We start from the raw sequence: 21,510 nt of genomic DNA, 5'->3' as shown, positions 1-21,510 counted from the left end.
GGAAAGTGTCAGGTGTGATGTGTGACAAAAGAGTGTCAGAAAGAATGAAAGGAAAGGTGGACAAGACAGTGATGAGACCAGCAATGTTGTCTGGTTTAGAGACAGTGGCACTGAGACAAAGACAGGAGGCAGAGCTGGAGGTAGCAGAGCTGAAGATGTTGAGGTTCTCTCTGGGAGTGACGAGGATGGATAGGATCAGGAATGAGGACATCAGAGAGCTCATGTTAGATGTTTTGGAGAAAAAGCCAGGGAAGCCAGATTGAGATGGTTTGGACATGTTCAGAGGAGGGACAGTGAATACATTGGTAAAAGGATGCTGAGGTTAGAGCTGCCAGGAAGGAGGCCTAGAGGAAGACCACAGAGGAGGTTCTTGGATGTAGTGAAGGAGGACCCTGGAGGCCATGGAACTGGCGTTACAGGAGGTGGAAGCAGGCAGGCTCAGTGTGAGGCAGGCAGCCAAACAGTTGGGAATTCCCAAGACCACCCTGAGAAACAGAGTCAGTGGAAGGGTGTCCTCTGGTTGTGTGCCGGGTCAGAGGACACTTCTCACCCCTGAAGATGAGAATTCCCTGGTGGAGTACTGTTTGTATTCTGCCAGTCATGGGTTTCCTCTGACAAAGCCTCAGGTCATGGCTCACGCTCTGGCCATCTACAACCTCCGCCACCCAGAGGCACCAAAAACGGCGCTTGGCCAGATGTGGTGGATTAATTTCAGGGAGCGGCATCACCATCGCCTTACATCCAGGACCCCAGACATCAATGACCGTGGGAGGGCATCCTGTGCCAAGAGGGGGCCCATTGAAGAGTACTTCAGGCTCCTCACCACCACCCTGGAGGAGCACAGGTTGAGGGAGAAGCCCCGTCAAATCTACAACTGTGATGAGACAGGGTTTCAGCTGGCTCAGACAAGAAGAAAGGTCATTGTGCCCCGGGGGACCAAACACGCATACCGGCAGGCCCAGGGAACCAGGGACCACATCACCGTCCTGGCCTGCTTTAACGCGGCTGGGGAGGATGTCTCCCCTTTCATCATCTACAAGGGGGGATATCCAGGGGGCCCCTATAACAAGGAAGGGGTCCCTGATGCCCTCTATGGGAAGTCGCCAGCAGGGTACATGGACGGAGAGCTGTTCAGGAAGTGGTTTGCCGGGCACTTCCTCAAGTTTGCCACCCAGGAACGCCCGCTGTTGCTCGTCATGGACGGTCATCAGTCCCACCTGGATCCAGAGCTGGTCCGGGCAGCACAGAGGGAAGGGGTCATTCTCCTTTGCCTGCCACCACACACTTCTCACATCCTACAGCCTCTTGATGTGAGTTTCTTCGGACCCTTGAAGGCAGATTTCTCTGGTGTTACAGGAGATCTCTCGGCAGTAAGCCACTCTTTTTTGGTTTCCAAGAAAGAGTTTTCAAGGGTCCGGAGAAACTCTTATCAGAGGCTCAAGGATCGCAGGGTTGTAGTGGCTGGGTTCAGGAGGTGTGGCCTTTACCCTCTGGACCCATTGGCCATTGACTGGTCACGGGTCATGCCGTCTGGGCCATGTCGTGGGACCTCACCACCTCTGCCAGCCCCATCAGCATCTTCCTGGGCCACGCCTGATGCTACCCACCCACGTACTGTTTCCCCCCCTTAGTGTTGCCCCACCCTCAAACCCACTTGCCCCTGCATCTTCACCCCACTCTCATCCTTCTCCTGCTGCCCATCCCCTAACATTCTGTGTCCCCGCCCACCAGACCACTGTCCCCCCTCCTCCACCTCCCTTATCTAATCCCTACCTGACCCATCCCTTGGTAGCATCAGGCAGGATATCGGCAGACCTGGCCCACCTCCTGGCTGAAATCAATTATGCCCGCAACACCGGCAGAGTCAGGAGGAACACCAGCAAGGCCCGGGTGTTGACAGCTCAGGAGATGTCTGGTGTCATTGAGGAGGGGGAGGACCGTGCTGCAAGGGCAGAGGCCCAAGCTCTGGCCAGAAGAGATCGAGAGCAGCAGCGGGATGAAGACATCAGCCTGGCAGCCACTTCCTGCACCCTGCCTGGCGGCTCCCGCCCCAGCCACAGAAGACGAGTGCCCCTCGGGGCAGCACCAGCTGCCAGCTCCGGCCGTTCCATTGCCGGTCCCTCAGCCCAAACGGCCCCCTCTGTTACCTCTCACGGTCCCTGGCTGCCTGCCCCCAGCAGCACACCATCGCCAATGAGCCTGCCTGCAGGAGATTGTGTCCCCCTCTCCATGTTTTCCGAAGACCGTAAGTTATATCTGTTTTACGCTTTGTAGTATTTGATGATTCAAATATAATAATTATAGCAATGGATAGCAATCTGCTACATATCATTTTGAGCATTTATTTGTATGCTAAAATACAAACTTTTTGTTTTAGAGCCATCAACATCAGTCCAAAAATGTGGCCTCCAGGGGTCCCAAATGTCTTCCTCTCCCTCCCACCAATGCTTAATATAAACTGCACAAAAAAATATTCTGACATGTTGGTAGCATTATCCCTGAAGAAGAGTAAGCAAGATGTATCTAAAGTCTTTCTCTTATTTATATAGCTATTCAGCTTCCAACGGCCCAACCTTTGTCCAGCTCCTTCTCCTCGTCCACTGGACCCACGACATCCACCGGTAGTAAAAATAAACATAACAGATGCATTACAGCCCATAATAGTTATTGAGTTATCTAACTTATACTTCTTTCTGTGAGTAGGTCACACCACTCAGAAAAGAAGACAGGAGGCAAATGTCTGGCGGTGTGTGCAGGAAGCCTGAACCTCCAGGAAGTTCAGAGGGATTGGTGTTGTGGGTCCAGTGTGACAACTGCCACAAATGGTTTCACACCATTTGTGTGGGCTGGGAGGAGGAGGAGCTGGAATAAGATTATTGGTGCTATTGGTGCCAGGACATTTAAATTTTTTTTTTTGTTGCTGTTCATTTTATTTATTTATTTATTTATTTATTGATCTGAATAAATCATATTATCTGCATTTGCTCATCATGTGACTTGGTTTGTTAACACATTTTAATACAGTCCTTATATTTACAGCCACACTGCAACTATTGCTCTGCTACTTGTAATTGCTGTTTCTTACCCCTCTCTAGTAAGTGTGTGATCATATAATCTTTATATTTTATATGTATATAAATTATTTAAGAAGAGATTGAAATAAGAAAAATTTTAAAAGACCAAACAGCAAGTATGAGACAGGAAGATTAAAATCTGCACGCTTTCATTGCACAATCTGTAATTATCAGAGCATGCAATCTTATTTTGAAGGGCAGTAATTTGCAGCCGGATGTGTTGATAGTATTGTGGTAAACTCAGTCTGATGAGGAACAAGCTAATAACCCCCAAACAATCAGGAGGACAAAGTGGATGCAGCGAGCAGACGTAGGCGGTCACAATTGGACAATAGTTGCGCACGGCTAAAACAACCGCGATAGGGCACTTTTCTCATCTCCGGTTAATAACAAATGTTGACTAAATAAATAAAACTATATATGGTTAGAAAGGTAATAACTTAGACTTTAATTATATGCTATTAAATCAGCTGGAAACTTTATTTGATCAAATATATTAGTATTTAAAGAAAAATTTTAATAGAATGTTAGCTGAAAAGCGATCCGAATTGGACACAGTTTAATAATTTTGTACAATTTCTCTAGGCCACATTGATAAATGTTTTTCTACATAATTGACTAAAAATGACATGGATAGTTCCCTACCATGCTCTTTGCAAGTAAAATTAATTATGACTATTTTTGTTGAATTATGTGTGTTTTATTAAAGTTAAATTATAGCACTTGTGGTCTTCTCGGGTCAACATTTAGTGGTGCAATGGGTTATATACTATACCAAAGGTGGGCACTAAGGGCTACAGCCCTGCTTGTTTTCCAACTATCCCTGCCTTACCAATTCTGATTACCTGGGTCAGGTGTGTTCTGCCAATCAGAAGCTGGAACAGAAGCTGTAAAACAAGCAGGGCAGTGGCCCTTGAATGAACATGGATTGCCCACCCTTGTACTATATATATACTATTGCGCTTTACAGCACAATGAACATATTTAAAAACACACCCAACCCCCAAATGACTTCTAGACACAGACGCACACAAAACCAGTCTGTGATATTCCATCTACTAAAATATATGTTATTATGTTGGAAACAAGTTCACTAAAAGATGAAACAAAAAAATTGGTGATCATTTTATACCTCTTGCTTTATAAGCAGTCAAAACAGGCCGGGTCAATTTGACTCGGGAGGACAAAAGGTACGTAGTAAATTTGAAGACAGTGCGAGGGTTAACACCTGACTTATATTGAGTCATATATTTTAGTGGATGGAATATCACAGACTGGTATATATCAAAATTTAATCAAGGCATTGTTTTGAAACCATTTACATTTTTTTAATTGCATAGTGTGCCATAGTGTGCAGACTTTCAATTCAGAGCAATTCAATTCGCCATAAAGAACATATTTCACTGTCAGCTGACTTTCCCTGTAGACTTTCGCCTCTAACATGGCACCATCTCTGTTGCTGTTATTGAGCAGGTGTCTTTGTGTTGTGCAGGTTCAGCTGGCTGGGGTAAAACAAACGAGGACAAATTGTCAGTCTGCTGAGGACAGCAACACACACTGCAGCTCAGCCAGCAGGTAGACACACAGGAAAACACTCAGCCAACATCTACTCTATTGTGGTTTCCACTTTGTTTCCTAGTTTGAGCTTTGACTGCACCTCTTTTAACCAGCTCTTCTTCTTCTGTGGTGGGTTAATGGCAGCAACAGTTTTTTCTCAGTCAGCTAGACTCGCACAGGTGGAGGAGATGCACACCAGACTTTTCTGGAAATTCCAATAAATGTGCTCTAGGTTTGGATGGAAACCTACTTTCTACCTCAGGGTGAAGGTGACTGTTTCGTGTTTCTCAGGTTCTTGTGTTTGTCCTCCTGCAGGTGTCAGCAGGTTGACGATGAGGTTAATGAGGTCAGCAGTCTTCCTGATACTGTGGGTTCGTATCACTTGGACTTTTTAAATCGTTGTGAATCACCTGGATGGTGTGAAGTGATGAAGCAAGAAGGGGGTGAGGTTGGGGTGCACGTTAATAGATATACAATACAAGTAATAGAGCTGCATACTGATGCTAATGAAAAACTGAAATAAACTCCATTGTGGGAGATTCAGAATGATTCCCAACCTGAGGCTGATACCCTGCCAAGGGCTCCTAAAGTGAATATGGAATCTGCAGGATGTTTACAGAAATTAAGAAAAAAAAAAAAAACTAGAGTTTTGTTCTGTTTTTTCCTGAGAAAATTATGATTGTTCTTATTTCTTCAGGCCTTTAAAAAAATTTTTTTCAAAGTAAACAAAACTAAAGAGCCCCTACAGCCAGTCACAGCTGCCACTTCACGTGTTCACCTGTCTTCTTCCCGCTCTCTTTCAGTGGCCAGTGGTGCATGTTCAGGTATCACCCAGCGTATGATGGAGAAAAGCCATAAAAAACCCAAAGAGGCTTTGAAACAGCTGGATGCAGAACTCACAGAACTTAGTCAGGTAGAACATATACTAGTATGCTAAACCTTAGTAGTACTAGTAAAAGCAGTAGTAGACACCGTATACCTTTGTCTAGCTTTGAATAATTCTCATGTTGTCCCCTCAGGTGTGTGAGACTCAAGTGAGGTCTGCCAGTGAGGAGCTGTTGTCTTCTCTAAAAGAGGTGGACCCCAGGTTGGACACTCTGAAGACCAGAATGCAACGCCGGGATCATGCCAGTCTGCAGGTACACATGATGACCTGGATCACATGTTGATATGATCCAGTGTGACTTCCATGTCCTGAGGGTCTCATTATCTCTGATGTCCCTTCACAACAAACCTACATCAATCCACTCAAAAGAAACAGAAGCTGCAGAGCTTCACTCAGACTCCTGCTGTTTTTAAGTTTCCTTCAGTATCACAGTGATCCAGTGACAGTTGTCTGTACGTCCTTGGGTTCATTGCAAACAGCAGCTGATCACTGTCAGTTCTGCCGCTGGTGATGGGACAGCTCCATTAAGAGGGAGGTGAGGGAGTGGGGGCTACTGAGATATTTTCAGCAGGACTGTAGCTGTCACAGAGGACTCCAAGGTCGTACCCACAATAAGATGTTGGATGTTTTACAGTCACACACATTTTTCACACATATTGGGTTTTTAAAGCTGATTCAGATATTTTTCAGATTGTGGAAAGACAGGTTGACCAGACAGCCTCTCCTCTGCAGGAGTTCCATGGTCTGTGGGAACAGGTTGAGGAGGAGACAAAGCTGAAGAAGATCAAGATCCGTGAGCTGAACGATAAACTGACTAAATGTGAGGCTCAGCGCACAGATAAGGTCAGTGTTTGACCCTAAGGGCTTTGGAATTGATTTCTATGGAGATTCTAAATGCAACTCAAACTGTCGGTGGATTTGTGTGTTCCCCAGTGAGGAGGAATCAGCACAGGGCCACATCTGCACCATTTACTACACAGTTACCTGCTTTCCACCAACACAAATTAACCCTTAAGAGATCCTTTAATATCCTAACACATTTGTCACTAATGACAAAAAATGTCACTATCCCAAAAACTGCTCTAAAAATATTATATATTAATATATATATATTTTTCTACTTTAAACAAGCCTTTTAAAACTACTTCAGCCTGAAATGTACATATCAAATATTAATTATATTTCCGGAGCTTTTAAAAACCCCCAAAATATATTTAATATTTGATATGTATAATTCAGGCTGAAGTAGTTTTAAGACTTTCCTGTTTAAAGTGGAAAAAATATATATATATATATATATATATATATATATTTTTTCCAAAAACTCAAATAAAGTCCATAAAATACAATTCAAGGCATATCAGATGGGTCAATAATTAGCAGCAACATTGTTTTTGATGCATCATTTTTTCTGCAGTGGCAGAATAATCTTGATCTATATTTATATATGATGATTTTTATTAGGTCTTGTCCTATTATTCAATTTCAATTCAATTCAATTCAATTTATTTGTATAGCACCAAATCACAATACAATCATCTCAAGGCACTTTACAAAAAAAAACAAAAAACAAAAAACCCAATAAATCCCTTATGAGCAAGCACTTGGCGACAGTGGAGAGGAAAAACTCCCTTTAATGGAAGAAAAAAAACTCCAGCAGAACCAGGCTCAAGGCTACAAGTAAAAGGTTTTTTTCCCCACTAAATGCTTATTACCCTGTTGTGGTCTAAAAAATACAAGATCAGTTTGAACCAGAAAGACATTTATGAACGATGACAGATGAGCATTGAATGATGAACACAGAAAGAGAGAGAGACAGTGAAAGAGAGCATATGTGTTTGGGTGTGAGTCCAGCTTTTTCCAGGCTCATACTACAGGAGTTTTAGCCCAATTTAGCCCCGATTTCCTCCTCCCGAGAATTGGAGCAAAAATCTTGTTGAGCACCTTGATGCTTTTCCGTGTCTCCTCTAGATTCCATGAGGCGCTCCCTCTGCCAGGATAATCTTAGCAACATCTTGTAGTGTGTGACGCGCTGCGATTTTCAAATCTTGTAGTGTGTGCATGTTTAAGATTTGAGGGAAGATAATCTGCAAAGATTCTCCTTATGTGTGTGGTGCAACCAGATTTCATAATCGGTTTGGATTTTTAAAATCCTGTAGTGTACGCCAGAATGCCAGAAGCCTGGCATTAGGTGGAGCAAATGCAAATGGACAGACTGTGGTCCTTGCATGTGAACTTCCCACATTTGCAGCAGGTGCTCCCAACTCTTCTCTTTATGTCCGTGCAAAAGTTGCACTGCCTCCTGCCTATACTTTTACTGATGAGAGAGGGCCCTGCAGCAGCACCCTGCAGATTTGCAACTACTCCTGCAGCGGCTGAATCTTCAGATAAGTCAACAAGCTGGTCAAATGAGCTGGTCTGTTTCTACTAGAGGGTGACACGGAAGTGGATTTTCAAACCTCACCCATCCCATTCCCACAAAAAAAATCCTGTCTCATCCCAATCCCAATCTCTGAATAATGACTCCCATTCCCTCCCACTCCCACCTCCTGTTTGTTTTGGTGGGCTACATGCATGAAAACCTTCTTCTTCTCTTATATTATTGGTGGTTGGCATTGGTGTACCAACTTGGTACATTACCGCCACCAACAGTTACGGGTGTGTGGAGCACGTCATTTACTTAACCAGAGACACCAAAGCAAACAGGATGAGAACATACAGAGACAGGACAACTATAATTGAGTTCAAAATAAAAATATATAGTTCATTTGTATAAATGGTATTTGTGTATAAAGTTGGGTATCATAGTGTTTATTACGATTCCCGATGCCATCCACTCCCACTTGCATTTTTTCCCGTTCCATCCCAATCAAATAATTAATTGTGATTTTGATTTCCCATCCCACGGGATTCCTGCAAAAATTTTCTACCACTGAGGCCTCTTCCGTGTCAGACTCAGAGTCCTCAGGGGAGGATGAGGAGCCATCTTTGCACTCAGAGTGCATGATCATGTCCAGAGTCTCATGTGTGCTAGAATGTTTTGCCATCTCCAAAATGACTACTCCCGCACTACCAGGGCTGGACTGGGACAAAAAATCAGCCCTGGCATTTTGGCCTAGACCAGGCCACCACATACCGTGTTGGCCACAGGGGGGCGCCTGGTGCAATGGACCCTGGGTAAAGAAGAACTAGCTGGTTACCTTATCTGTTCTATTGTTCTACTGTGCGTTTTGGTTGCTGTTCATTGTGTGTTCAGGAGTTAATGTAGGGGTTTGGGAGCATGTGTTTTGGGGAGATGGGTTAGTTGAGTCAACAAATTTGGCAGAAAAAACTATGGGAAAAACGTTTGGACAAATATGGTATGAAGATGTATCGGCCCGGCCCAGAAAATACGTCAGCCCAGGGGGAAAGTTCTACTCATAACCATAGCTGGAGTGCAGCTGCATAAACAACCTCAGTGTTGTTTATGTACTAAACTAATTTAAGTGGGAAGCGAGAACCAAAGCAAAATCCAATTTTGCTTTAGTTCCCGCATCTCATTTCCTTGCTTCTGATCTTTATAACGCAGAGTGTGGCCTTCTGTGAGAAAAGACTTATGAAGTTGGACACACAAACACACACCATTAATTCAGCATCAATAGTGACAGACACTTATCATTTCATTAGCAAGGCACAATTGCAAAAAACAGTAAAAAGTGAAATTTTGCTGCATGCTTTGAATAGGAAAGAGTAACAAGGTCTGGTGGACAAATATAAAAATTAAAAATTGAAAGTTGGTATTCCAAAATGAAATCTTAACATAAAGGAATGCACTAGTTTATGTTAAGTTAAATGCAGGATTAAAAATGGCATTTTCAGTGGTGTTCAATTGGACATTTTTTTTCCTTAGGATAAAATGTGTTGCTTTTTGTGTAGCTTAGCCATTTTAGGCTAAATTAAGAAACAAAGACAACAATTCTAAAGTTTTTTTAAAAATTAATATCCTCTGGCAAACTTGAGCTATTTAATTCAATACAGCCAAAAGGGCTTAAAAAAAAAACAAAAAAAAACTGAAGGGCACAAAATGTCCCTAGGATCTCTTAAGAGTTAAGTGCTAGTTCGGAGCCAGTCTTGAGCCAGTTCAGAGGTGGCTCAACTTGGGAACCTTCTCAGATCCAGTTTGTTTTTCCAGGGGCTACAGAGCCAGCAAAGCCCCACGTATACACGTCACTGGATCCGTCCCAGTCAAAGAAGATCTGCTGCATCTTCCCAGTTAAAATCGTGGTGCAGCAGCAGAATAAACAGCGCTCTGTTTCTCCAGCATGAGACCTGCAGCTATGTGATGCAGGCTGACTGAGCAGTGAACACAGCATGCAGGTGGACGAGCTAATGCTTATGTTAGTAAATTTATCTTTCAGCTTGGTTTGACCCATAGCCCATTTAGGATCACTGGGTGAGCTATGTAAATCAAGTGAGAGTTGGTTTCACTTCACAGCTGCCCTGAATAGGATTATTAGGTAAACAATAGAAGTGAGCTAAGGTGAGGGTCATAAAGGGTAGACTCATGTGACCCCTCTGATTCACCAACTGGCTGCAGAATGGGTCCTTCCTGGAAGACATTTGATGTGTTCCTTAATTTCCTGGGAACAGATGAAAGGGCAGCCTGGTAGATTGTTATGATAAGATAAGTTATGTCTGATCCCTCCAACCCTTTTTAGGGAGGGTTTTTCCACCAAGATTGTGGGTCTAACAACTCTTGTCTCAGTTATATAGTCTACCTAACGAGCCAATTCAGGATAGAGGTGGAGTGAAACTAACCTGAAAGATAAATTTCCCTTGAACTGAAGAAGACACTTGGATTAGTGGTGAAAAGTTTCAACCTAAAAACTAGAAGTCCTGTTGCCATGACTCAGCTTCTATATATTTATGGAGCAGCAGAGAGTTGGTGCTAAGTTAAGACCAATTTTCCTGGTCGAGAACCAGGTCGTTGGCTCTTGAAATGCAAAGAACTGGTTCAACATTAGGCACTGGCACCGAACCAGCTCTGGAACTGCCTTAGTTGAAATGATGTAAATGTGAACACTTTTATTTTCAAGGAAAAAATGATTTTATCCCAAGATTCTACGAAGATCTGTATACAACTTCTGATGATGAATCATCATGAATCCAATAGAATTGAAGTCTTGTTGATAAATGCTGAGACACTCAGGTCTGGACTGAATGTGACTCGAGTACTGAGTGTGTGTGTGCGTGTGTGTGTGTGTGTGTGTGTACGTGCAGGTCAGAGCTATATTCAGGAGGTATCGTTAGCTGCTGGAAAACATCCACTTCTTGCATCCTCCAGACGTCGAAAGACTGATTGACACTGAGGTCACGGTAACTCCCAGCCGCCTCTGACCTCTGACCACTGACCTCTGACTTCCACACACTGATATGACACTTCTGTGTGTGTGTGCGTGTGTGTGTGTGTGTGTGTGTGTGTGTGTGTGTGTGTGTGTGTGTGTCTCAGAAGGTGAATCAGTCTCTGCTGGTGAACCGTCGCAGCATAGCCCGACTGATGCTACTCCTCCAGGAGGAGAACCTGCAGAAGGAGTTCCTCCTTCGTGTACACTGGGAGGACTGTAAAAAGTGCTGGCAGATGGGTGGAGTCAGAGAGGTCATAGACCATTTCAGGTAGGTGAAGAGCCAGGGTACCGATGGATCTAAACAGGTGAAGCATGTAGTACAGACCTTTCCAGATAACAGTGTCAGCAGCAGCAGTAGCCTTATAAACACTAGTTGTACCGCAGTTTTCAACAGCTGTATCAGTAGTTTAACACACACAGGTGCAGTAGTATTTAAAGTATTTATACTATTTGTAGAGTTCGTATTATTTACAGTATATAAAGAATGTGTAGTATTTGCAGTAGTATTTGTAGTAACAGGTCCAGGATCAGCTATTGTTTGTGTTGCAGGATTCTCTGCAGCAGTGATGAGCAGCCGCAGCTAAGCTCACTTCAGATGAAACAGAGAGATCTGATGGCACAACGCTGTGACATCATCAACAACATCTGGTAACATCAGCACAGACTCTGTCTTCTGACTGGTTCACTCTGTCATGTCTTTTTGTCCTTTTAAAAAGAAAAGGAGGCTCACATGGTTCTTCCTCACCAACAATGGGAGGCCAGCTCCAGACGTTGTTGTGGGCACTATAATGTTCTTATATTTAGAGCTGCTGCCAGCTGTCCATTGGGTTGCAGCTAAATGAATATAAACTTTAGTCACATCCACCACTTTTCCAGCTGTAGCCTTCTGATGTGTTGAGGGTTAGGTTCAAAGTTTGTTTAACCTGTTCTGGAATATACCCTCTGGGCTGTTTGGCTTTACGTTTTTGTTTGTTTTTGTTTTCTTTGCCGGAGGATCTAATAATGGGTCTAGTGTTTAAGAAGCTCCCAGTGTCTGCCCCTCAGTACTGATTGTCCAATTACATCCTGTCTCAGTGCTTCAGCTCCCTGGTCCCGCCCACCTGCTCCAATACAATGGTTTGTGATTGGTTCAACCAGCTGGAAAGTATGGAAAGTGAAAGACTAAATAAACACAAACATAACCTGATGACCTTCCTCACATGAAGACATGATATGAACCAAAACGTCACATTTCATCAGGTTTTTATGATGGTTTACATCTTTTGATCAGCTTTTCTTCTTCTGTGGTGGTTTAACGGCAGTGACTGGAGAATCTGTTTGTCTCCATCTGTCAGCTCAGACTCGCACAGGTGGAGCAGGCAAAAACCAGACCTCAGTCACATTGTTGGAACATTTCCATGAAATTAGCTGAAGATAAATGTGATGTGGACAGAAAGTTGACTGCAGTCTCACTGTGTGTTCAGACAATCTTCATGGTGACTTCATCCATCAGCTGCGTTGCTGTTATGAACAGATGTGGCAGGATCGACTGGCGGAGGTGGAGCGCTGTAAGGTAAAAACAACACTGACACAGTGGGACAGAAAGGTCCTGACAGTGAACCAACAGTGGTGAGGAGTAAATTCAGATCATTAACAGCTGTCGAATCACAGTAACATTTGTGTCTGTATAATATGGAGCATTGTGTTGTGGGATTGGTAAACCACATGTAACATACATGTGAGTAGTGATTTTAATGTTTCCACCTGCAGGAGGCGCTCTCTGCCCTGCAGCTGTCACAGAAGGAGGTGAACCAACTCGTCAGCTCTGAGGTCCTCACTCTCATTGGTCAACTCCAGAGTCGAGACAAAGAGCGATTGGCAGCTTTGGATGTCAGTCACACATCACTGACTGAGAATGTCTTTACTCTTACATGGCAAACGTGTCTGTATTTATGACTGTCCTGTCTGTCTGCAGGTGGGCTGTGACACAGTGGCCCGTCACAGTCTTAGTCTCAGTAGATGTGTATTTGTTGTAATGAGAGGAGCTGCATTGCTATGGGAGACACACAGCTGCAAATTAGAGAGGAGACAAGAAGAACTACAAGAAGAGTTGGACGACCTCAGACACCCACAGCAACAACTTATAGAGGTGAGTCTTAGCAGTGAAGAGTATGGGCAAGTCTCAGTAACAGCATATACAGGTGAGTCTCAGCGTCGACACATACAGGCAAGTCTTTGTGTTGACTCATAGGAGGAGAGTCTCTGCAACGACACACACAGTGAGTCTTAGTGTCGATGCATCTCACGGGGTATCATGAGTGGGATATCTGTCAGCAAGTAGAAGTGTCTCCCATGATGCTTTGCTCTTGTTTTGTCAGACGAAAATGAAGTGTCTCGATGTCCTGCTCAGTGAACTTCGTCAGGGAAGCAACGAGGACACACTGAAGACATCTCTGGACAAAAGCGTCTGCTGCCTGGAGGACATCAAAGAAAGGTACTGTAGCAGACATGCTAATGCTAAAGCTATTGTGAGTTATTTATGTCGGTCTTAAATTAGTTACACTCATGTCCTACTACTGAGCAAAAACCAGCACAGTTTATCGCAAATTTGTTTACTGTTTTCTCTAAGATGACAAGCTGTTGTTTTTAATTATGATGCTTGAGGTGGGGTTGGGTTTAGGTTATGGTTAAAGTGAGGTCAGGATGAAGTCTCCAAGAGATGAATATATTCAATATACGAGGATTGAAAACAGACGTGTGTTTGTGCAGCTGCAGACAATGTGTCTCTGGCCAGTGGGAGGTGCCAGATCGTCTCCCATCTCACTTTCTGGAGGAGCTTCTGTCCTACAGCAGCAGCCTGAGCTCCTTCTACCACCTGGACCACTCCTACATACCAGTAACCATGGCAACCACACCTCACATGCACATGTACCTGGTGGCAACCACACCTCTACGGTGGCCGACAAGGGCAAACGCGCTGCAAAACAGAAACGCTGCAAAACAGAAACGCTGCAAAACAGAAACGCTGCAAAAGAGAAACGCTGCAAAACAGAAACGCTGCAAAACAGAAACGCTGCAAAACAAAAACGCTGCAAAAGAGAAACGCTGCAAAACAAAAATGCTGCAAAAGAGAAACGCTGCAAAACAAAAACGCTGCAAAAGAGAAACGCTGCAAAACAAAAACGCTGCAAAACAGAAACGCTGCAAAAGAGAAACGCTGCAAAACAGAAACGCTGCAAAACAGAAACGCTGCAAAAGAGAAACGCTGCAAAAGAGAGAACACAACGGAAGTGCGCCAGGCCGATAGGGGGACCCCGTACTGAGGGGTGCAATGAACAAAGAACTTTTACAGAGGCGAGAGAGACACATGTAGTGACATAAGTCACGTCTCATTTTGGAGGCTGCGTAATGACGCAAGTTATAGTGTTGAATTGCAAAAGAATTGAATGAGCGACCTCTGATGATTGTTCTCATGTGCTAATATGTGCTAACAATGTTTCAAACAAGCGTTTGCCCTTGTCGGCCACCGTACACCCCCCACACACCTTAGCTGCCAGTAATCATGGGAACCACACCTTACATGCACATGTACCTGATGGCAACTTCACCTCCCACAAACACTTGGCTGCCAGTAACCATGGCAACCATTTGTAACATTTCTTTAGTTGAAAAAGTTGTATTTTATGAAACTGCTTTCATTTTGTCTGGGTCGACTAATGAACAAACAATCAATCAAGGCTTTGATGTAAAGAAAATGTCAAACACATATTTTCTCTTTTCAGCATGAACTCCTGAACCAGCAGCCGAAAACTGAATGTTCAGTCACACTCACTGAAAGGACAGTGCACGATGACTCTGCCCAGCCCTGTCAGGAATGGCTGACTGAAGTAAAGCTCTGATCAGTGACAATCAATGATCAACTCATTATTGATCCAAAAAACCAAAAAACACCTGTTTGCATGTCTGTGTGTGTGTGTGTGTGTGTATGTGTGTGTGTGTTCAGGCTGAATCTTCTCTGCTGAAGCTCTGTGACATCAGCTGCAGTGTTAAGTTTACATCGTCAAAGGGTATGCTCTATGCTGGTCCAGCCTTCAAATGCCCCTCCCCCAACCTGCCAGACAACCTGCAGCAGGAAACATACCTGAGCATGTTTCCTGTGGAGCTGCTCACAGAGGCACTGAGCAGGTACACACACACTTTTCTTGTATACTTCTGAGGACCCTGACTCTTATTTTAACCTGAACCTGTTCAATGTGCAGGACACGCACCCTGTTTTTGGACCACTCGGAGCAGTATTTCCATGACGTCCTCAGCTCTGCCTCTACCATGGTAACAGACAGGAAGGAGGCATTGTCCTTGGTGCAGGAACTCGAGCAGAAGCACCCGGACCTCCAATACATACAGACCCACATCTACCAACCCCGCCTGGGTATCCATCCATCCATCCATCCATCCTTGTATAATTTTGCAGAATGAGAGAAAAATGAACGGAAATTAGAGGTCAATCAGTAGAAAAACTCAGAAAGTACAAATCAGCAAAAAAAATCTCCAAGTGTTAATAAAAGTCCGAAAAAATGATCAACATCCCTGATTGAAAGCAGATTCTTTTTATTGTAAACATGACAATATAAACAGAAATCACGGCAACAACATCTCTCTGCTGCAGCAAAACATGCAAAATAGCGTCTTCGCTGATGCCTGGTTAGACACGGATGTCACAGCTGCTTTAGATGATGCTTTTAGTGGAATTCAGCTCAAAGCTCTGCTGTACGTAGCCTGACAGCTACAAGCATGATTACAGTTTTAATCCAGACATCAGCTAATGATGACACATTTCAGCACATCTGTTTGCATACTGCAAACCAAACTGACAACAAATCACATTACACGTTACACAGAAAAACAGTTGCCATTGGTGTGGGAATCACAGGTTTCTGCTGCAGCTCTGAGGGAAAAAGGACTCCCACGTGACCCATTATACTTGACTCCTCCTACTTCCTCCACCTTCTCATGTAGAGTCACCTCCAGCCCTGCTCTTCACAGCAATGTGGACAACAGGATGAAGAACGTTGTTTTGTACGGTTCCTGTGTGGCTGACACAGGTGTTAGACTGCACTGCTTGTTAAACTGTTCCCACACTGGGATAATAAACACTGCTGAGGTGTTGTCAGCTATTTCAACTGTTTGTGTGTGTTTCTGCACGTGTGTATCTGCATGTGGTTTTAGCTGAGCTACAGCTCCACAGGCAGAGGGTGGATGTGCACTGTGATAAGGTGCTGGAAGTGTTGACCTCCTTGAGGATGGAGCTCCAGGAGCTGCAGACGTCCATCAGAAGCAAGAACACAGACTTCTCTGTCACTTTGTCCAACATGGAGGGTGACATTATGATGGCCAATAGCAGCCACAGGTAACAGCTGACCTCTGGCCGACTGACTGACTGATGAAGCACAGACAGGTCTGAAACACTTATCACTGTCTGTCTCTCTCTCTCTCTCTCTCTCTGCAGTCTGGAGGCTTTGAGCTCCACCCTGCGTGACTGTCTGGATCGACATATCAAAGACACCAACTGCTGTCAAACCACCTTCAGACAGACTGTTTGCACCAGACTGGAGGAGGCCAGAAACACAACAATACAACTCCTCAATTCCTTCAGGTAACACCTAGAGCACCTGAGCAGTCACCTGAAAGAACCTGAACCTACAGAAACAGTTTTCAGGTATTTCTCCTCCTGCAGGTTGTTTAGTGAAGGAGGCAACTTTGCGCTCCAGGAGATTCAAGTGTTTCAGCTGAGGCTGCAGAAGATAATTGAAAAGATCGCTGTGACAGAGGAGTCCATCTGCTCTGAGCTGAAGATCTTTTGAGTCCAAGAGTTTAGAGCAGGTATGTGCTTTGAGCTTTTAGCACCATCGACAGCCTCTGTTGAAGCAAGACAAGCCATGTTGATGTTTTCTGGACATGGATATACACTGGATACACACATAAGGGAAACATTCAGTAGGCCATCCATTCTCTGCTGCAGATCTGAGTCCAGATCTCATTTAATTAACAAATGACAACATTAGAAATATTTGTTCTGTAGCTAAGAGGTCTCAAGGATAGGAGACAAATGTCAACGTGTTTCATGTTTCATGATAATTTATTTCAGTCTATTTAACTTATTTGCATAGCACCAAATCACAATACAATCATCTCAAGGCACTTTACAAAAACAAAAACAGAAACCCAACAAATCCCTTATGAGTAGCACTTGGTGACAGTGGAGAAGAAAAACTTCCTTTAGCAGAAGAAACCTCCAGTGGAACCGGGCTCAGTTTGGGGGCCATCTGCCTCGAACCAGTTGGGGAGAGCGGATAGAGGAGAGAGAAAAGAGCAGCAACAACAAATAGACACTGGAGGTTGGTGGGGCCAGTAACTGCACATCAGCAATATACCGCTCCAGGACCAGGGACAGAAGGTACAGCGATAGAGAGGGAGGACAAAGTTAGTGACATTCAATGGTGAGACATACATGTGAAGGGGAGGAGCTCAGTCCATGATGAAGAGTCCTCGGGCAGTCTAGGCCTATAGCAGCATAACTAAGGGGTACCTGAGCCAACACGAACTATAAACTTTGTCAAAAAGGAAGGTTTTAAGTCTAGAGTGTCTGCCTCCTGAACCCAGACTAGGAGCTGGTTCCACAGGAGAGGAGCTTGATAGCTAAATGTTCTGCCTCCCATTCTATTTGTGGAAACTCTGGAAACCACAAGTAGACCTGCACTCTGAGAGCAAAGTGCTCTCTTGGGATGATATGGTACTATGAGGTCTTTAAGGTATGAAGGAGCTTGATCATGAAGGGATTTGTATGTGAGGACGGATTTTAAATTCCAATCTGGATTTTACAGGGGGCCAAAGACGAGAATCTAGACAGGATTCAGATGAGCAATCTGTCTCAGATTTTGAGACAGGAGGTTCCTAAGTTTGATAATATAGCACAAGTGAAAGAAGGCAGTTCTAGAGATTTGTTTTATGTGGAAAATACATATCTTGGTTAAAAATAACTCCAAGGTTTTTCACAGTAGTGAAAAGGTGGTCAAAGCTATACCATCTATACTGGTCATTCAAACCTTTATGTCCTTCAGACATGCTTGAAGTCTGGCTAACTGGTGAAATAGTAGTTCATTATATTTTGTGTCATTTTAAAAATGTCATCAAAAGTCTTAAAATCGAACTTACTGCAGAAATCAGTAAAAGCAGAGAAACAAAGATGTCACAGGTGGTTTACTCCTCCTGCAGGTGATGGGGACATCGGATCGACTGGAGAAGAAACTGTGCTTTATCAGGTCTAAGGTTGAGTTCATGGAAAAGATCGAGAAAACCATCAGCAGGACTCAATTTCACATCAAGGCAGAGGTACCTGTTTGTCTGACTGTCTGTCTCCGTTTATCTGTCTGATTGATTGTTTGTCTGACTGACTGACTGACTGTCTTTCTGGCTGTTTGTCTGACTATCTCTACCTGTCTGATGGACTGTTTCTCTTTCTGACCGTTTGTCCGATTGACCATATCTGTCTGCCTGTCTGATTGACTTTGTCTGACTGTCTGTCTGTCTGACTGTGTCTGACTGCCTCTCTTTCTGTCTGTCTAACAGAAAGCCAGCAGTAATGAGCAGCAGTCGATGATTAGCAGCCGATTGGGGAATCTCAAGAGGATGGTAGAGAACACACAGGTACACAGTGTACTGCTGCATTAGTACTGTGAACTGCATGGTTAATAATTCAGTTTAATTCATTGTATTTGTATAGCACCAAATCACAATACAGCCATCTCAAGGCACGTGAGCACAAAAACAGATACCCAACAAATCGCTTATGAGCAGCACTTGGTCTATGTCAATGTGTGATAGATACTGTAAGATAACATACAAGGTCCAACTAATATTTCCACCTGTCTGTCTGTCTACAGGTGTCTCCCCATCAGGTTTTTTCATTCCTGTCATCAGTCACTGAAGAAATCAGTAAGCGCTGTCAGTACCTGGACTATAAATTGGTATGTTACTTTCTGCACTAACAGCTGTCTGACCATCACCTGTCAACATCTGTCACCTTTTGTCCATTAGGTGACAGTACTTGTGGTACTTGTTGTCTGTACCTCTGTGTGTTGTCTGTGTGTACACCTTGATCTGTCCTGAGGTTAACAGTCTGGGTGTTGTTTCTGTGTTATGACACACACCTGCAGGAAGACCTCACTCCATCAGCTTGTCCTAAATACAGGAAGCAGGTTCGGTCTGCCTCAACTCCTGGTTTACTGCAGCCGAGCAGGACTGACCCTGTGGTGGGCCTCATTAGGTCCCTGAATAAGTATGTAGTCCAGCTATACTGCAGTAATTCTTCAGGAAGTACAAGTACTGATTGCAGTAAAACTTTTTTTTCATCTGTCCAAAATCCTGCCTCCCCAGGATCTGTACATTCCAGGATGCTACAGCAGAGAAAGAGGAGAGGGGAAGACTAGCAGCTGGTAAACCCCTGGTCTAAATTATAGCCCTGTGCACTAATTTCACCAGTCGTTTGTATTCATCAGTATGAGCAGAAAATTAAACAAGATCAGTGTTTGCTGTGACTCCCCATAATGGGCCCTGGATCCCTGGACCTGCTCTTGAAATCTAATACCTTTGACAGAGAAAAGTGCAAATGATGCTTTTCCCCAAAATTTCCAGAAAACAGTCGAGATATGATTCTGTTTATCGCCACTAAGGAGAAACCCAAAGAACGATGGGCATGAAACTGAAACATACTTTGAGTGTTTAAACATTGCTAATAGCAAACTAAAAGCTTGTCTCTCTTCCTGTTGTGTATGAAACAAACTGAAAGCAGGTTGTGTGTCCACAGGTCAGAGTCCTGTCAAGGATCTCCAGCAAAAATCTGAAAAGTGTGACAGGTACATTTAGTTCCTGAATGTTTTGAGCTACACGTTAAGCTGCAGAGGTTGTTGGTTTGACATTGACTGTGGATTTTCTGCTTTGTTTTTACCTGTGCGTCAGTGTGAGGAGCAGAAGCCCATCCATCAGAACCAACAGAGGGTTCCAGGTCTTTGGAAACAAACCAGAAACAGAGCTGAACATGCGGTACGGTTAATCTGATCATGTTTGATGGATGGCAGATGTTGCTCAGGTGCTAACGCCTGTGTTTGTGTTTCAGCACTTTCAGCTCCAAAGTGAAATCTCAGCTGTGGAAAACCAACAACGACCTCCTGCTGCTAGCAGAGGTAAGAGACACACCGCTGGCAGACTCACTGTAAACACACTGCAAACATTCAGGCTGCAAACCACCCACAGTGCACCACTCTCAGTAGGCCTGTGTGAGTATGTTCAAAAACAACATCTGATGCTGTCTCATCCACTGTTTCAGACCTCAGTTCCTCTTCCATTCAGGCAGCACAGTGTTACAGCACATGAGGGTGACTTCAAAATGCATGTCCATGCTGAACCCCGCATCACGTCAGAACTGTAGTTTGTTACAGATTGAAAAATGTGACCAGTCTTTGTCCACACTGACGCTTCAGAACACGTCTCATCTTTCCGTCTCTCAGGACTTTTTACACCAGCAAGCGTCTTGACAGGTTCCAGCTGCTTCCTGACACTGTAGAGCAGTGGGCTGAGAGCATGCAGCAAAGACTGCTGGGATATCAGGAGCAGGCCAAGAGGTTTCTAAGCATGAGCACAGAAGGTATATCTCTCTTTCTGTAGTTGTGAAATAAATCATGCTGTGTCCATGTCATACATCACAACTGATTGTAGAGGTGTCTGTAAAAATCGTATGCTGTCAAAATAACCACACACACCCTCAATCTGGGCTTATTTAATCACATTAAAGGCCTGTACATACTCTGCGAGAAGCAAGAAATTAGTTCTCTCTCCCATTGGCTGCAAGAAAAGAATGTCATTTTTTTGTCGCAGCCCTGGTTTGGAAGTTCTCACAGCTTGTTCTCGACACATCATCTGGGCAGAACTTTTTTCTCGGGTGGTGTCAGAGAACTATTGTGTGATTGGTCAGAAATTTGAAGTGGGCGTGGTTAATGCGGAAAGCAGACATGTCTTCCCGCTTTTTCTGTGAGGAAGTATGAAAATCTTTATAACACCATCTTGTAAGGCATATGAAGACACACAAATGGCTAATAATTCGCAGATGGAGAGTACGTTGTATATGGAGGAGAGCGTCTGTCATAAAATACGGGATATTCGATATCTTATCCGCTGTATTGTAGTTTCTGTCAGATTCCCACAATGCTTAGTGCGCTGACGTAAGCTACAGTGTGTCAGGATGGGCTGTGACAGGCGAACCCAAATGCAGACAACCAGATAGATGAGTGATTTAATGTATCTGTAATTAGGGCGATGGTATCCAGAGCAGTACAGAAAATCCAGTCTTCCAGCAGGCAGAGAGGTCAAAACCGGGACTGAGTCCATACACAAAATATCCAGACACTAAGCAAGGGGTAATCTAAACGTGAAGAAGTTAGTGTACAGTAGTTCCTGACGTGACTATGAGATATAGGTATGTAAATACAAACCGTAACCTGGACAATGACCATGAACATCTATGGCAGTGACAATCCGGCAACAAGATGAGGCAGCCGACAGGTATATGTGCCCTGTC

The 21,510-nt window shown here is 44.0% G+C and overlaps 1 protein-coding gene across 1 annotated transcript; it reads left to right on the top strand.

Annotated features, from left to right (window-relative positions):
- The first annotated feature begins 401 nt into the window (after positions 1-401).
- On the top strand, positions 402-20,740 carry LOC113144788 (coiled-coil domain-containing protein 180-like). The gene is given in 34 exon segments (XM_026331013.1): positions 402-1,611; positions 1,793-2,245; positions 2,550-2,621; positions 2,704-2,732; positions 4,567-4,649; positions 4,947-5,002; positions 5,435-5,544; positions 5,651-5,770; positions 6,250-6,360; positions 10,777-10,872; positions 11,006-11,169; positions 11,451-11,549; positions 11,984-12,060; positions 12,362-12,453; positions 12,651-12,770; positions 12,856-13,029; positions 13,259-13,374; positions 13,650-13,776; positions 14,663-14,767; positions 14,884-15,065; positions 15,140-15,309; positions 16,107-16,287; positions 16,387-16,533; positions 16,615-16,732; positions 16,734-16,760; positions 18,153-18,269; positions 18,507-18,584; positions 18,821-18,904; positions 19,094-19,215; positions 19,314-19,372; positions 19,744-19,801; positions 19,896-19,979; positions 20,053-20,118; positions 20,444-20,740. Coding segments are annotated over 34 exon segments (5,064 nt in total). The 3' UTR covers positions 20,601-20,740.
- Positions 20,741-21,510: the final 770 nt, after the last annotated feature.

Source organism: Mastacembelus armatus, chromosome 10, assembly GCF_900324485.2.
Source record: "Mastacembelus armatus chromosome 10, fMasArm1.2, whole genome shotgun sequence".
Lineage (NCBI taxonomy): Eukaryota > Metazoa > Chordata > Actinopteri > Synbranchiformes > Mastacembelidae > Mastacembelus > Mastacembelus armatus.
Note: the sequence above shows the minus strand (reverse complement) of the source record. Positions and strands in the feature narration are given on the sequence as shown.